Here is a 16,982-nt window from a genome sequence, read left to right as displayed (position 1 = left end):
GCAAATGGGTGCCTCCACTGAATTCCTAAGCAACTAAAGAACTGCTGTTGTACTAAGCTGGATTTTGGTTATTTCTGTTTGCTTTTGGCCTTTAGCCTGGTCACTGCTTGTACCCAGGGCTTCCTAACACACTGGAACCAAGAAATGATTCATCCTGGGCTCTTTTGTGAAGTGAAGCCCAGATTGCTCCTGCTCTTTTTAAAGAGACACTAGCCACACCTTTGGCCAGTGGTACACATTACTGGACTGGACTGGACCCCCATAGTAAAAAGTTAGTCATCTATGTAGGGGACCTATTTATTTTACACTTTTAGGATGATATCCCCTAGAAACTCTATCACAGGAATGAATCAGACTTGCCTGTACAAAGTTGTATAAAAGGATGTAAAAAAAGATGTATAAAACTATATATAAATGTTGATGTTACTGGACTGACATCCATGAAATGTTCAAAAAGTCAGAGTTGGGGGGAAGGCTCTCTAGTAAATTGGATGGATCATCTGTCTCTATAGGATTTCTGGAAAGACATGGTAAAAAAAAAATCACACAGAATGAGAGGGAATGGATGGGTTGAAACCTCTGTCAATGAAAGAAGTAGTGACACTAATGAAATCAGAAATCCACTATCATACTGAAGCTTGAAGTTTTCTCTAGGGAAGTATACCAATCCAGTTTTCATATGTCATTCAGTTCCATTCAGAAAAAAAAAAAGGCAAGAAAAACAGTTCCTCCTGTCAAGGAGCTCAGTAGTAATGGGGGAAAAATGCAAAGAATTAATTACAAACAATATATAAAGGACAGATTGGGGACTCAGAAGGAAAACATTAGTATTGAGGGGAACTCTGAGAAAACAGAAGGCAGGACTTTAGCTAATACTTAAAGGAAACCAAGGCTAGTAGATGAAAAGGAAGGAGAATCTTTTAGGCATGGGAGATAGTTAATGATTGTGATTGGATAGTCATCTGTGAGGAAAAACAAGAAAGTCAGTGTCAATAGATCTCAGAGTATGTGAAGGAGGATAAAATGTAAGAAGACTGGAAACAGAGAAAAAAGGGCTTTTAAAGGGCAAAAAAGAAAATTTTATATTTGAGCCTAGCGATAAAAGGGAGTCATGGAATTTTATTGAATAGAGACGGGAGTAGTATAGTTTAGACTTCAGAAAAGATCAAGATCCCTAGTTCCTAGACAGTGACTGGAACATAATAAGCATTTAATAAATGATTTTTATTAATTGATAACTCCTTAGTTCTTCTCTCCAGGGCCAAGGAGAATAATTTCAATTCTTCTTCTACACATGATAGCCTTTCAAAAAAAAAAAAGAAAGAAAGAAATTTACATGATAACTTTACTATATATTTGAAAGGAATAGCAAGTTTCTGCAATATATTTGCAGTTTCATCTTTTTCAATCTTTTTAAATTATACTATATTAAATAAAAAGAATAAAAAATATATATATTTGAAAACAGTTATATGAAAACAATTTGCTTTTACTTTTTCCAAGCTAAACTTCCCTAGTTGCTATCAGCATCTAGAGTAGTGATATCAAACTCAAGAAAATCTCAAATTAACATTATTAAAGTTGAACTATATTTTATTTTATTAAATATTTCCCAATTACATTTTATACTAGAAAAGGCAGTGAGTTTGAAACCTCTCTCTAGAACATGGTAGAAACTCTTCACTGTCCTAATTTCATTCTATTGGCTGCTATTCAGCTTATTAAAGTACTTCCAAAAACATGACATCCAGAACTGAATGCAAAAAGCCCTTAGGATGGTCTGATGAAAGCAGAATAAAGTGGAACTATGACTTCTATTGTTCTGGACACCGGGCTTCTGCTGTAATTTGTTTTTCAGTTGTTTCAGCTGTAACTTATTCTTCATGACCCCATTTAGAGTTTTCTTGGTAAATGCAGTGAAATGGTTTGCCTTTTCCTTCTCCAGCTGGGAAGTGTCTGAAGCTGCATTAGAACTCGTATCTTCTGGACTTCAGGTAGTGCTTTATCTTAGCTATAGGTTGAGGTCACTTAACTTATTTTTGGTCATAATATCCCATTATTAACTCATATTGAGCTTGCAGTTCTATAACATTCTCATTTATTTTTCAGGCAAAATTGTTAAACATGCTTCTCCCAGCTTATATTTGCGGGTTTTTTGACTGGAGTATAAGGCTTTATATTTATGCTTTTATCTTATTAGATTCAATCCACTGCCTTTGCCTATCACCTCCAATTAAAACCAAGAAAACACAGTGCTCCATCAGCCAGTAGCACACCATCCCTGTGCAGAACCATCAGAGCAAATAGAGAAGTTTTTAATGCTGTGGATAAGCTTACTTACCTTGGTAGTATACTTTGCAGGGATGTACTCAATAATAATTGTTGATTCATTTATTTCTAAAGTTAGCTAAGTGTTTAGATGTCTCTGAAGGAAAATGTGGGAGAGGAGAGATATTAGACTAATTACCGAAATGAAGGTCTACAGAGCCATTGTACTGACCTCAATTGTTGTATGCTAGTGAAAGCTGGACACTATACCTACTCCATGCCAGGAAACTGAATCATTTCCATTTGAATTATCTTAAGAAGATTCTGAAGATCACCTGGCAGGGTAAGGTACCAGACACTGAGGTCCTTTCTTGAACTAAACTGCCAAGTATTCAAATTCTACCGCACAGGGCACAACTCCAATGGGCTGGCCATGTTGTTCAAATGCCAAATGTACATTTGCTCAAAAGACTATTTTATGGAGAATTCACACAAGATAAGCAGTCACCTAGTGGTAGTAATAAGAAAAGTGATAGAAGGACACTTTCAAGGTCTCAAGAATTTTGGAATTGAATATGTGACATGGGAGACATTGGCACAGGACCACTGAGCATGCCGTGCCCTCATCAAAAAAAGTGCTGTGCTTTGTGAGCAAAGCAAAATTAAAATAGCTCAAAAGAAACATGAGATGCTCGGATTTAGAGAATCCATCTCAAATGTTTACATGGACAATTTGTGCCCAACCTGTAGTAGAGTATTCCGGTTTGTATTGTTCTGATCAGTCACAGTTAGACTGACTTGTAAAATCATTTTCGTCCTCTTCAAGACAAAACAGACCACCCTCCTTAGCTAATTAATGCCTTCAGTTCTGCTCATTTTTCCACATCTGTTCCTTCCTTTCTACTTCGCTGCCACTAGACCAGATCCTTAACATTTCCTCCCTCTCCACCCACTACTGTCACAACCTTCTAGCCAGGGTTCTCTTCTCCCTCCAATCTTTCTACATACCATTGTTAGAATTTGCTTTCATAATATTTACTTCTGTTCAAAACTTTCAATGGACCAAAATTTTCCATTTACCTACTGGAAAAACCCAGATTACCTACTGTTATAATTCCTTCACAATCTGCTTTTAGTCTCCCTTTCTAAACTTTTCTCCAATTATTTCTCATATTTTTTCTTACTGATTGCTGCAGCTCAACATGATTCTTTCACTTTCAAAACTACTTGTACCATTTGCAAAACTTACTTCTACAATTTTTTGTTTGTTTATTTGTTTTATATGTAGAATATCTTTGGTACTCCTAAATGGATTCAAATGAAGTTCAGGGCATCAACTTTATTTCTCATTTATGGCTGTCCATATTCCCTAGCACAAGTGCTCTGCATTTAAATGTTCAACATATATTAGCTAGTTAACTAATCAATAAGCCTACAAATATCCATAATTTCCCTTAGCAACCAATTATGGAGCTTATGGTCACTTTCTACCTACCAATGCAAATCACATGCTCTCTATGACTTAGGAGATAGCAGAGAGACTTTCCTGAACCACATAGAGTTTAAGTTAATTACCTAGGATCACATAATTAATAAATGTGAGAGGCAGAACTTGACCCTAGATCTTCCCCACTCTGATTACTATATCACCAGCATTGTATAGCAGTTCTCAATCTTGTGTTGTTTTTGCTGCAGTAGTGTCGCCCACCTTTTTCAAATACATGAAACACTTATTAGTGTAAACAAAATATTTAACCACCTCTACATGGTAGCTGTATTATTATTAACTGCTGATTAAGAAAATGTGAAATGACTAAAAGTATTAAGAATTCAGAAATGCTTTCAAAATTCATTTTATCAATTATGGCATCATATATTTCAGAAATTATAATGTACATTTATTCAATTGACAGAAGATATAGTTGTTTATGGATTTGTAGACCTCTTGCAATAACACTAAGAGTATAAAGAATATCAATATAAGTATCTATATAAGAGTATCTATAAAGTTTTAACTATAAAGTTTTCAAGGCAGTTTACATACATCACTTCATCTGATCCTCAAATAAAATTCTGAAATGTAGGCTATTATTAGCTTCATTTATAGACAGGGAAACTGAGGCACAGAAACACTAAGTGATGTACCCAGGATCACAGTTAGTGAGTATCTGAGACAGGATTTGAATTCAGGTCTTCCTGAATCCAAGTCCAAAATTCCATCCACTGCTAGATCTAGAACTGCAATGACTGATCTATGTCATGTTTCCTCTTCAACAATACCTTGGGTGGCTTATTACCTTTTCCAGGATCAGGCACTAAAGAGTACAAGGTAGCAGGACTCTGAGCCATGAGGTTTCAGGTGGCTAGACAGCAAAAATCTCTGGATTCATGACATTTGGAAGCCTTGGAGTTTGGGGAAAACAAAAAAGTTTGCACTGAGGAAGAAGCAAGTTAGTCTATTCTCAAACAGGGAAGAAGACCAGGAAAGAGCACAAAGGCAGGGGCCAGACCAGATAGAAGATAAGAGAAAAGGAATCTCCAGGTTCCAGAGACTTTAGATGGACATTGACAGTGATGATGGGATATTCTATGGCAACTCAAGAAGTAGAGGGATCTCCAGTAGCCATTCATTGCCAGGTCAGCCTTAACTCTTCTTCCCAGGGAAACATTTAGGGAAATAATATGAAAATGCTTAAAAAATGAAATAAGACTGATATTCAAAAGAGGTCTTGAGAGAAGGTTTAATGTGATTTCATAGGAAACAAAGGAAGGTTCTTCCATCCTAGAAACCCCTCCCCTTTTTTTGAAATTCTTTTAAAATGGGACAAGGCTCTTTATTATGCAACTATCTTAAGTCCATGGCAGGTCTTAGCTTCCTACCATCTACCAGACCAGCCCTAATCACTATTTAATATTTAATTTTCCTGAATTGAAAATTAGATTGTAGGGGATAGATTGCTGAATCTAAAATCAGGAATACTTACATTCAAATCCTGCCTCAGACACTAACTAGATGTGTGACCCTCAGCAAATCACTTAAACTTGTTTGTCTCTGTTTCCCCAATTGTAAAATCAGGATAATAATAGCATCTTCTTTTCAAGGTTGTTGAAAGAGCAAAAGGAGTTAATATTTATAAAATACTTTGTGAATTATAAAACATATAATTGCTAGCTATTATTATTATAAAAATTATAGTATAACTGAAGAAATACATCAAACAAAAATGACAATTAAAAGTGCATAAATGCCCCAACATGTTAAAAATGGCCAATTTACATACTATGAAGTGATTCCATATATAATAAAGAGGTTTCAGGAATAAAAGTCTTGGAGGAAGGTGGATCAATCATGTCATGGGCATCCTGCTCTGCTAGAATACATCCTAGGCCTCTATAGAATCAAGAATTTTAACCACATAAAGTATTGCATATCAAACTTCTTTCAGCTGAGACTTCTGAAGGGCAGTTCCACTAAATAATTTTTCCTCCTACATCAGTTTCATTGATTATATACATGATTTAGGTTCTCAATTTTTAGACATACTTGGAGAAATTCCATTGGCACTTTTCTATAAGTAGACATTAGGAGGTTAAGAAACAACAATACTGATAATTTGCTGTGGACCATAGATAAATGTTCTCTTGTCATCCTTTCTCAATGCAGTATGACAAATGATTGATGCACAATGATTTCAGATTTAACACAGATATTGCTGCAAATTGAACCCAAAGCACTCAGGCTTCCTCCACAAAAGATTTGAGTGGAAGATGGAAAAGTAGTATTTCTGAAATCTGTTTTCAATTCTATGTATACAGAATCATAAAAATCTGAGAGATAACAAGGCCCCCAGAGATCATCTGCTCAAACCCATACTTAAGGATTCCCTCTATGATGACATTCCCAAAGTATCCATTTCACCTTCACTTAAAGGAATTCTTGTGGTAAGGAGACCATTACTTTTTAAGACAACTCATTTCATTTCTGGGTGGTTCTAAGTGTTAGGAAAATTTTCTTAATCTCAAGATGAAATCTCTTTTTCTGAAGTTTCCATCCACTATTCCTTGTCCTGACCTCTGGGGCTCTATCATATGAGTTTTGCAAACTGTTGGAGGGAACTATCAATTCCTTTAGAAATCTCCAACTCAGCACCTCCAGTTCCAAATCCTCAAATGGCAACTTGGTCTCCATTTCTCTTTCCTACTTGCCCTCTGAGAGATACACTCTAACTCGGTAATGGCCTTCCTTAAATGTGTCATCCAAATTGAACCTATATGATCTAATAAAGTTAGACAAAGAGTTTCTTCTTTCCTTTTTGTAAATATTATGTAGCATAAGATGGTGTTTTTTCAGGTAACATGAGGTAGTGTATAAAAAGCCAGAGTCAGAAATCTTTGAATTCAGATAGTGTCTAGTTCTCTGATCAAACTCAACCAGCTCAAACCAACTGATCTCTAACAATGCTGAAAAAAGGCATTAGTGGTGACTAGTGCATGACCACAAGTAGGAGATATTAACTCTCATGACATCAGATTATAATTTAGTAAGGGTTAGTAAAGGGCTTTGCATAGGTTATTTCTTTGGATCCTTACTATGTAAAGTAGGTGCTATTATTATTCCAGTTTTAAAGATGGGGAAACTGAGCTCGAAAGAGTTCAGTAATTTACCCAGGGTCATATAGCCATAGTAAATAGCTAAGGGAAATTCAGATTTTCCTACCCCAATGTCTGCACTCTATCCACTTTGACAATTAGTTCTCCTGACAATTTAGACGTTCAGTTTTTTTTTTCTGTGATAAGAAATGAACCTATTTATTATGAGTCAGAGTCAGAGGATGAATCTTCAAACAGCTGGATATCCCAGCAACGCACACTAATCAGCTGGATCAACTGGAATAATGAGAGAACTACGGAAGTCTTAATGGTCTTTTTCATTTCAGTAACTCAGACAAAGTGTAGCCCTATCAGTAGGGGTGCCTTCAAAACCAGAAGCCATGACACACAGATGGAAAAAAAGCAAAAAAAGAAAGAAAAGAGAATTGACTTTAAAACACCATTTTGCTCTCTGCCCCCTCAAATGCTTCCTGAGCCAGGATACCTCATTAGGATTGTTCCTGTTGACCCAGGCAGTCTCTAGTCTTCCTGGCACATGGAAGCCTCTGACCTCACCTCCACCTCTATCTTCTCAGCTATCACCACAGTCCCATCAATATCGTCCCATGAATGTCGCTAGTCATATGCAAATAATGGGCAGATTTCTTTATCTGCCTCTGAAATTTCTCTTTGGTTAAATCTTGAATAATACTCCATTTCCAAACCATCTCAAACTGAATATGCTATCATTGTCCCAACAAAGCATGAACTGCTTAGTTTTCCCCATTTTTTACTCTTTCTAGCATGATGAGTCAAAGAACATAGTTTTGACCACTGGCTGTCATATATTGCCTATGTAGTCTCTGTGAGCCTGTAGCCTCATTTGTAAAATTTGTAAAAATTTGTATAACTAGATGATTTATCTTCTATCTCCAGTTCTATGATAATTCTCAGCCCATGGACTGATCAAAGGAAATATAAAGACTTCCTCTAGCCTTCCCAGGATGGGGCACTAGACTTGTGATGGTCTTCATCCAGGAGTATTGATGGGTTCATAGGAGAGAACACATATAAAGAACATTGCAAATCTTCAAGTACTATATAAATACTGGTTATCATTACTCTTGTTATTATATTGTATCCAGTTTAGTGATGACTTTATTCCCTGATTATTCTACTCCTAAACTCAAATAGTATTTATATAACAATACACGGATGTTCTCCTAAATGTTTAATAACCAGGTCTAGAGAGGGGAAAAAGAAGGAAAAGGTATTTATGTAGTGCTACCCTATACTAAGTTCTTACAGATGTCTTCTCATTTGATTCTCACAACAACCCTATGTAAAGAGGTGTTATTTTACACCTCTATTTTACAGCTGAAGAATCTGAGGCAGACAGAAGTCAATTGGCTTGTCCAGTGTCACACAGCTAGGAAACTCAGGAAATCCCAGGTTTTCCTGAATTCAGGCCCATTTTTATTATGATAATCCTTCTTAAAAATTTTTCCACTTGCAACCACTTTTCACAGACAAATTTTTACATGATCCCAGATATATAGGTATATAATATATATGTCAAATATTTACTGATAATAAATCATAATTTCCCATCTCCCACATTAAGTTATAGGACCCACAGTTTAAGAAGCTTTGTATTATGCCATCTAACTAGCCATAAAAAACAACTGGGGAAAGGGGGGGATTTTAACACTTTCTTAAGTCTAGAAAATCAACAAAATAATAAATCAACTCTTACTAATATCTGAAGTGTAAATGCTCACGTTAAAAATTTAGCAATGATTTGGCTTCAAAATGCCTCTCCCCTGGTCAAATGTTTGTTTAGTATCTTTATCTACTCTATATCCTGGACAATATTTGCCTATGTCAGTGTATCCATCAGGGACAAGCTCTGTCTCAATTGTTCAGTATTGCACCTAAAACAGCATCCCACATGGGTTGGCACTTGATAAATGCTATCAGATGATTTCAGTTCCTGGGCTTGCAGGTTGTCAGATTAAATATAATGTTATGGTAATCACTACCTCCAATTCTAACAGCTGTCTGATCATACCCCTGAAATTCTGATTCTGACAGAAGGCAGCTGGTCCGGCTGAGACTGGGTATGCCAGAGGAGAGAAGATGCTGGATGGCCGCTGCTGCTCTGGTTGCCTCAGCTGCTCACTCTTATCAATTAGGCAGGAGACATTTTACCTTGGGGTTAGGTAGTCTCTTTGAGGGAAGTGCAAAAAAATCCAGAGAGAAAATGCTGACAATGCAAAGCATTCTGGTGAATTAGTCTGGCTAAAAGCAACGTCTTTACATTTAGATGCTGTCATAGGAAGGGAGGTGGGTTTCTCTGAAGGCTCATCATCATATATTAAGGCATGTGATGTGTTTTAATGCAGTCCATTTTCGCATAGAGAGAAAAACATTGTGGTTGAAGGCAAAAAATAATTCATCTATAACTTCCATCTTCTTACTGAAATGAACAAATAGCAAGAGAAACATGGTAATATACAGGGGGGTATTAAAAATAAAAAAAAACTAAAATCATAATCTAAAAGCAGGAGCTTGAATCTGCAGTTAAAGATCCCAGAATCACAGAATCCCAGAGTTAAAGATAAAAGGAAACTCAGAGATAGTCAAGCTCATCATTTTACTGATGGAACAAAACTCAAGTGGCTCACCCGACCTTGCACAGCTAATGTATCTGAATCACCTTGGGTTTGAAACCTAGGTTAGAGTTAAGATGATAACTATGCTATTTATCATCTCTATTCCTTGGCCAAGCTTTCTTTGGTCTGAGTTTCCACATCTGTTAAATGAAAAAGCTAGACTTGGTGATCTATAGATTTCCTTCCAGCTTTAAACCCTTTGAATCTTTTAACCTGCTAAGAATGATACTCTGCAAATATAGCCAATGATATTTATCCAGTGATCGTCTAATATAAGAATAATACTTCTGATACAATCCAATATCTAATGACATTATGATGAAAATGAACTTTTATAATAAGCAAATGAATCCTAGCAATTTTCCATAGAGAGAATGTTCTGACAGTCTAATCTCTCCAGACAAGGTTCATATTTGAGTGAGTTACTTATTCTCTTACTGTTGACTAGGTAAATAATCGGAATCAGCAGATTTAAGATCCGTTAGAAGAGGATAAGCAGCTTAACTCAAAGGACTGGGGTATAAAAGCCCCAAACTGGAAGAGGCTGCTACACAGATTTATTCATTGCCAGCAAGATGACTTTTCGTTCCCTGCTGCTCCTTTGCCTCGCTGGCCTGGTATTCCACTCTGAGGCTGGACCTGTGGTGAGTTTGGTTATTGAAAGTAGTTCTTCTGTTGTAAGCCTCTCATATCCATAGTTGACAAGGTAAAAATGGTTGTTACTTTTTAAATTTTTTATAATTAATGACCTACCTTTTAAAATTCAATTAAATTGAAGTAACCCCCAGAGAGGGTTAAGTTCCATCAAATGTCAACTGAACTGAGCAAGGAGTTAACATTCTCTGCTTGTGTTCTAAATGCTCCTTTGGAGCAGTTGGTGTCTTAGTAATTGCTGATGAATAATGGAAATAGAAATGCAATTAATCCTAGCTTTCCTTATGAAATTTCTGCACGGAGAACCAATGTAAATGAAATTATACTGAAGTCCTTTGGCTATGTAACATATCTCCCTGACCCCAGAAGACAATAGAACTTCTAAAAATTTAAAACATAGTGGACTGAGCTGCCTTAGGCTACAGGAGGCTCCCTTTCATTAGCATCTTCAATTGAATTCTGGATAACTCTTGTCAGACATATTGTAGAAGGGAGTTTCACTCAAGTACAAATTTGACTTCATGGCCTATGAGGTCCCTTCCAAATTGGATATTTCATGATTAAATGATATACTTACTTTTGAACCTTTGAAGATTTTTGATTTGAGAAAAAAAAAGTTTCAATCAGATAGATAGATAGATATCTAATACTTTAATCCATTGTAAAAATTATACTGAAAGGATTGCACACTGATAAGACCTGAGTTCATACCCAGTTTCAGACCCTATCTGTATGAAAGTCATTATCTTCAATTTCCTTATCTGTCAAATGGAGATAATAACATTTACTTTTTGGGTTATTGTAAGGATCAAATGAGGTAACATGTAAAGAACAATAAAGTGCTAGTTATTTTTGATGATGATAATGATGGTACCTCTATAGTAACTTTAGAATCAATGCATATACTTTTAGAACATTGGATAATATAGTTATCTAGATAACTTGCCTGGCTCACTTTAGCTTTCCTATACCCCACTGAGTTTTTCTGTTGCCTTCCACAGGCCCATGGAGCTGAGGATTCCAAGTGCCCTCTGATGGTTAAAGTTCTTGATTCAGTTCGAGGAAGCCCAGCGGTCAATGTGGATGTAAAAGTGTTCAAAAAAACTGAGGAGCAAACTTGGGAGCTCTTTGCAAGTGGGTAAGTAATAAGCCCCTGTCCTTTGCAAAAATTATTTATATCCATTATATAACTGTAGTTTCTAGTTATTCATTTTCCCAATTGCTCCTTTACCATTTGTCACAGAGTGAGACATTCAGATGGGGAAAAAAGATACTATAATTCCATATATTAAGCTTCAAACATTTGTAAAGGAAACAGAGGTATTATTTCGGGATGAATACTTGCTCAGATTTTTTAGTACAGAGTAAATCCTAGGTTCCCCAACCATATGTCAGCAGAAAACAAAGTTCCAGTGGATTCTATCAAACTGGAAAGACTATTAGGTCCTAATATGGACTATATTATATGCCTGTCATCTGAGGACCAACTTAAATCATTTTAGAGAAGTGCAATCAATGAAAAAATATTTATTAAGTATCCAATATACCAGTTAAGCATTGGTGCCACAAGAGTGAAACACTCACTACCCTCGAAAACTGTAAATCCTTTATAGAGAGATCATCAGAAGATTGGCCACAAACATCTCATGAAGTCCCAGGTATAGAAGAATTATGATTTAAGTCAATGGAGGGAGTATCCACTTCTAGAAAATCCCAAATATTTCAAAGAAGGGTAGAGTTTTTTATATTTCAAAAATAGCTTTATAAACATTATTTCTTTTGCTCCTCATAGTCACCTTTGGAGATAGATTGTATAAATGTTTTTAATCCCCATTTTGCAGATAAGACCCAGAAAGATGAAATACTGCTAGAAACAGTTGAGCCAAGCTAAATTTCAAGTGTCAGCTCTTGGGCTAGTGCTGTTAGACAATTCAAAAAGCTTTTTTGAGAGATAGACTCAGATCCCACCTTAGATCTAGCCTAATATGAATACCTGGGCATTTACTTAATCTCTCTGAACTTCAGTTTATTCATCTATAATATGAGGGGGTTGGATTCAATGATCTTAAGATTCCTTCCAGCTCTAGATTTGTGATTTTATGATCTACTTCCAGGTAATACCTGCTGTTCAATACAAAAGTGATTTCTTAATCCTGCTCATCCAGGAATCTCTATCCTTGAAGATTTTCAGAGAAATCACTGAACCTATTAATAAAATTCAGTAAATTGATTGAAAGACAGAGCAGCTAAACTAGCCTTACAGAACAGAATGGAAGAGAAGCTGCTTAGAATTTATATCACTTTAAAAGAATAATTTTGTTGTTTAATTGAATCTGTAATAACCACATCATGATTCTTTACCCCTCATTAGGAAATCTATTTTCTTGAAGGGATTTTAATTGAATTTGTATTTGTTTGATCACTTTTGTCTACACAAAATACCAAGTAGAACTTAAAAAGTAGGCCAGTAGAGTATTCTAAGCAGGTAATGCCATTCTAACAACAGAAAATTCAGATGTTTGGTATGAAAATGACTTGTCAAGGAAAAGAAAATAGTACATCCAACTAAAGTTATTTTTTCTCTATTAGAAAAAAAGAGTAAAACAATCAAAGAAAGGACTAAAGAGAAGGTGCAAAGCTATCAAGAACACAGCTACTTGCCATATTCTTTTGTTTCTTACAAATTCTGCACCCTTTGGCCAGGTGATGTTATTGGGTTAATCCTATACTTAACCTTTTGGAAACAACAAAAACTATACAAATTCCATTTGTAGGCCAGTAACTGGGGAGCTTAAGCAAATAAAGGGGTAAGTTTCCTGTCCTTTTTTTTACCTTAGATGTCTCCTCACACATCCAAATTTCCTTGAACTATAAAACATTCATGTTATATGAGAGAAGAATGCAACTTTTGGTGTGAGAACTGCATTTGGAAACTGAATTATTCAATTTATTTCATAGAATTTAGAATTAGAAGGGACCTCCGAGATCAGCTAATCCAAACTGTTCACTTTATATAATGCTATTCAACAAGCATTGATTAAGAACTTACTCCCCTGCAAAACACTAGAGACTCATAATGAATATGCATGAATATTTTCTCCACCGTCCAATGCAAAAGAAAATAAGATTCTAGACTAGAAATAATGATTTTTTTTTTTTTGTTATACGCCTCATAAACACCTGGTATCCTTATTGAAACAACCCCAGTAAAGTGTCTGAAATTATATGGCAGAAATGATGTTTGGGTTATATTATGTACATAATTATATTTTACCAGTGTCAGTGTCATTTTGTTAATTATTTTCTTGATGCCTCTAGAGCCATACACTATTTAACATTCACTTTTTCATTGTCAGGAAAACCAATAACAATGGAGAAATCCATGAACTCACAAGTGATGACCAATTTGGAGAGGGTTTATACAAAGTGGAATTTGATACCATCTCCTATTGGAAAGCCTTTGGTATTTCCCCATTCCATGAATATGCAGATGTGAGTATAATGGAATACTGGGTTTCTCTTTTTGATATGGGTGACCCACAGATGAAGGACTAGCTATCCACTAGTACTTCTGAGTTCATTTAGGGGAAGAAAAATATAAAAGTCTATTTGTGGCACATCTTTGAAAACAGATATCTAGAAAATACCAATTTTACCCTATAAAGAATCATGAAATATTTCCTTGAGTCAGCAATATAACTTCAGCAGGCAAAGATTTGGGTCCTCTGGTGGATTCTTCATAAGGATAATGATTAGAAGGAATACAAACCTAACCAAGTAGAACTGCATTATTTTACTTTGACCCAGATATATTTGATTTCAGAATTTCTATTTCCTACTTATAGCAGTGACACCTCAAACATTTTTGCTTTCCATTCAATATTGAAGTTTTTATGTGTGTATAATAAGCATTTATTTTTCTTTTCAATAACAAAACTAGTTATATAAGTAGTGCTAAGTCTCCACATTCAGTAGCTCTCCACATTCAATAGTACATAAAATCATTAGTCATAGAACTATCATCATCCTTGCTCCCAAAGCTCCCTTATCTCTTGCCTGCAAAACTAATAGAGAGCTAACATAAAAGAATTCTCTCTCTCTCTCTCTCTCTCTCTCTCTCTCTCTCTCTCTCTCTCTCTCTCTCTTTCTCTCTCTCTCTCTTTCTCTCTCTTTCTCTCTCTTTCTCTCTCTTTCTCTCTTCAAAACCCAGAGCTAAGTACAAATGAGAGAAACTTCAAAAAATCTTAAATAGGTCTACTACAGATTCATGTTCTCCAACTTCAACTAAACCTTCACAGATTTCAGAAAATTCTTCATATTGTGAAAGAGTAAGCAAATTATAAGGAAAAGAAAACCAGATTGAAAGTTCCTGCCACATAAACTTTGAATTGATCTTCCATATTTTTCATCCTCCAGGAACTAATTCTAATGGTGATTGTTTTCCCTTCCAGGTGGTGTTCACTGCCAATGATGCTGGTCACCGTCACTATACTATTGCTGCCCAACTGAGCCCATTCTCTTTTTCAACCACAGCTGTAGTGAGCAACCCAAAAGACTAAATAAATGTCATTTTTCTCTGTGGCAACAACCATTAATAGAGATTTGGCAAGGTAGAAAGGACCATCTTTCATCTTTCATGGAGCTCTCCTATTTTTCCACAAAGCATTATTTCCACTTTGTTATTAACTTGGGCAGAGTCAATAAACCATTCTTGCAAAAAGCATTTTTTATTCCTTTTCCTGCACCCCAAGTAGTTTCCCTAAAGGATCCTGAGCTTACCAGAACAGGGAAGATAGTATTCTGGATTTTACAATGCACTGAATTTGGAGTTAGAAATCTTAAGTTTGAGTTTGAATCCTATCTCCTTTTAGCTCCATGATCTTAAGCAAATCACTTCTTTGGTCTTCAGTATCTTTATGTCTTCAAGGAACATTACAATATTCACACAACCTACCTTGAAGGATTTTTGTGGGTGGGAGAGAATGCTCAGTTAAATCTCAGATCACAATAAAAATGTGAGTAGTTGTTGTCATTATTATATAATAGCAAAGGAAACATGGAAATTACCCCAGCTGGAGCTTTGGAGAAAATCCAAATAACCAGCATTTTCCAGGCCATAACCTGGAAAAAAAGAGTTGGATGTAACTATTTAACCACCTTCCACTTTTTGGATCAGTTAGTTTTTACTGAGCCATCTGTAAACTCACAGTAACAAGTCAGAAGTTGAAGAAAAATCTAATTTTCCACTAGCCTTTAGGAAAAATACTAAAAGATAACTCTTCTTTAAGGTAGCCTAGGTCATTGTTCATTTATCTCCTCTAAATCATCTAACTGCATTAAGGTGATTCTTTAATATCCATTAGGTTTCACTGATGTTGTTGTGGGAACATCTTGTCAGTTGCTTCATCACCAAACCACTGCCCATAATTTAGCCCATGTGATTCCCTCATCTAAGGCTTCCCCCTTGTAAGTGGTTCCCAAATGCCAAAGAAAGGAACCGCAGAGTCCCAGCTCCACCCCTTTTGCACTAGCACTGACAGAACCAAGGGATACACTCTTGTAATTCTAGTAGCAGTAATATAGGTCAAGGATCCCTAACTCCTGTCAATCAATCAATCAACCTATATTTATTTAATGCCTACTTTATGTCTGTCACTGTACTTGGAGCTGGAGTTATATATGCAAAGAATAAAACAATCCCTACTCAAAATGAGCTTATATTCTAATGGATAGGACACAAGTACATATAAAAAATTATATACATCATAGAGTTAACCAATGCAAATATATGCAAAATACTTAAATACAAAGTAGTTGGGGGGAAGAGCACTAAAAGTTGAGGCAGATCAGGAAAGGCTTCTTGCAGAAGATAATGACTAAGAAGCATCGTAGAGGAAGAAAGAGAGAAGGAGAGAATGTGTTCCAAGTATGGGGCTGACCAGTGCAAAGCAACAGACAGAGAGGTGGAGTATCTTCTGTGAGGAACACCATGATGACCAGTTTAGCTGGTTCAAAGAGTAGGAAAAGGAGAGTAATATTCAATAATGCTGGAGTTGTGTAAGGTCTTACAAGCTAAACAAAGGCATTTGTATTTTATTCTTGTAACAGGGAACCACTGGAGTTAATTAGGAGTGAAATAAACAGGTCAGATCTGAAATTAAGGCAAAGTACCTTAACAGCAATATTTAGGATGGACTGGAATGGGGAGAGATTGAAGGCAGGGAGACCAAGAGGCTGCTGCAATAATCAAGATAAGAGGTGATAGTGTCTCCAACAGTGTTCCCAGGGCGTAAATATATGACAAGATGTTGAAAAATAAGAATAAATCAATGAACAAATCTTTATTGAAAGCCTACCTCTTAAAGATAAAAGATCTGAACTCACAGAGAGCTCTGAGTTTAAATACTATTTCTAAACATTCCTAGCTGTGTGATCCCATATACTAAGACAAAATTTGTCTCTATAACTTCCACCTATTTCTACTGATTCTTTCTGAAGGCAAAAAACAGCAATTTTATTCTCTCTTTCTTTATAATTGCCCTGCAAAGATTTGAAGATTGTTGCCAGGCTCTGCCCAGATCCTTCTCCAGACTAACTATTTTATATTCTTTCAATCAATGGTTATGTGAACTTGAGACCCTTCATTGTACTGGTTTCCTCTAGACATTCCCCAGTTTATCAATGTCCTTCATAAAAAGTGCTGCCCAGAATACGGTGCTCCATTTGTTGTGCAACCAGGATGGAAGGATTATCACCTTCCTTATTCTTGGAAGCAGCCCAAAATTGTTCAAGATT

The 16,982-nt window shown here is 35.9% G+C and overlaps 1 protein-coding gene across 1 annotated transcript; it reads left to right on the top strand.

The window, feature by feature from the left end:
• The first annotated feature begins 9,898 nt into the window (after positions 1–9,898).
• On the top strand, positions 9,899–14,906 carry TTR (transthyretin). Its single transcript, XM_031946482.1, has 4 exons — positions 9,899–10,177; positions 11,189–11,325; positions 13,544–13,679; positions 14,639–14,906. The coding sequence occupies exons 1-4, from the start codon at positions 10,109–10,111 to the stop codon at positions 14,744–14,746; spliced, it is 450 nt and encodes a 149-aa protein (XP_031802342.1). The 5' UTR covers positions 9,899–10,108; the 3' UTR covers positions 14,747–14,906.
• The last annotated feature ends 2,076 nt before the right edge of the window (positions 14,907–16,982 follow it).

Source organism: Sarcophilus harrisii, chromosome 1, assembly GCF_902635505.1.
Source record: "Sarcophilus harrisii chromosome 1, mSarHar1.11, whole genome shotgun sequence".
Lineage (NCBI taxonomy): Eukaryota > Metazoa > Chordata > Mammalia > Dasyuromorphia > Dasyuridae > Sarcophilus > Sarcophilus harrisii.
Note: the sequence above shows the minus strand (reverse complement) of the source record. Positions and strands in the feature narration are given on the sequence as shown.

Excerpts from the sequence above, each read along its gene's own strand:
- TTR (XM_031946482.1), top strand. The coding sequence starts at position 10,109 with ATGACTTTTCGTTCCCTGCTGCTCCTTTGCCTCGCTGGCCTGGTATTC. Across the intron at positions 10,178-11,188 it reads ACTCTGAGGCTGGACCTGTG|GCCCATGGAGCTGAGGATTC; the intron begins GTGAGTTTGGTT and ends TGCCTTCCACAG. Across the intron at positions 11,326-13,543 it reads TGGGAGCTCTTTGCAAGTGG|GAAAACCAATAACAATGGAG; the intron begins GTAAGTAATAAG and ends TTTCATTGTCAG.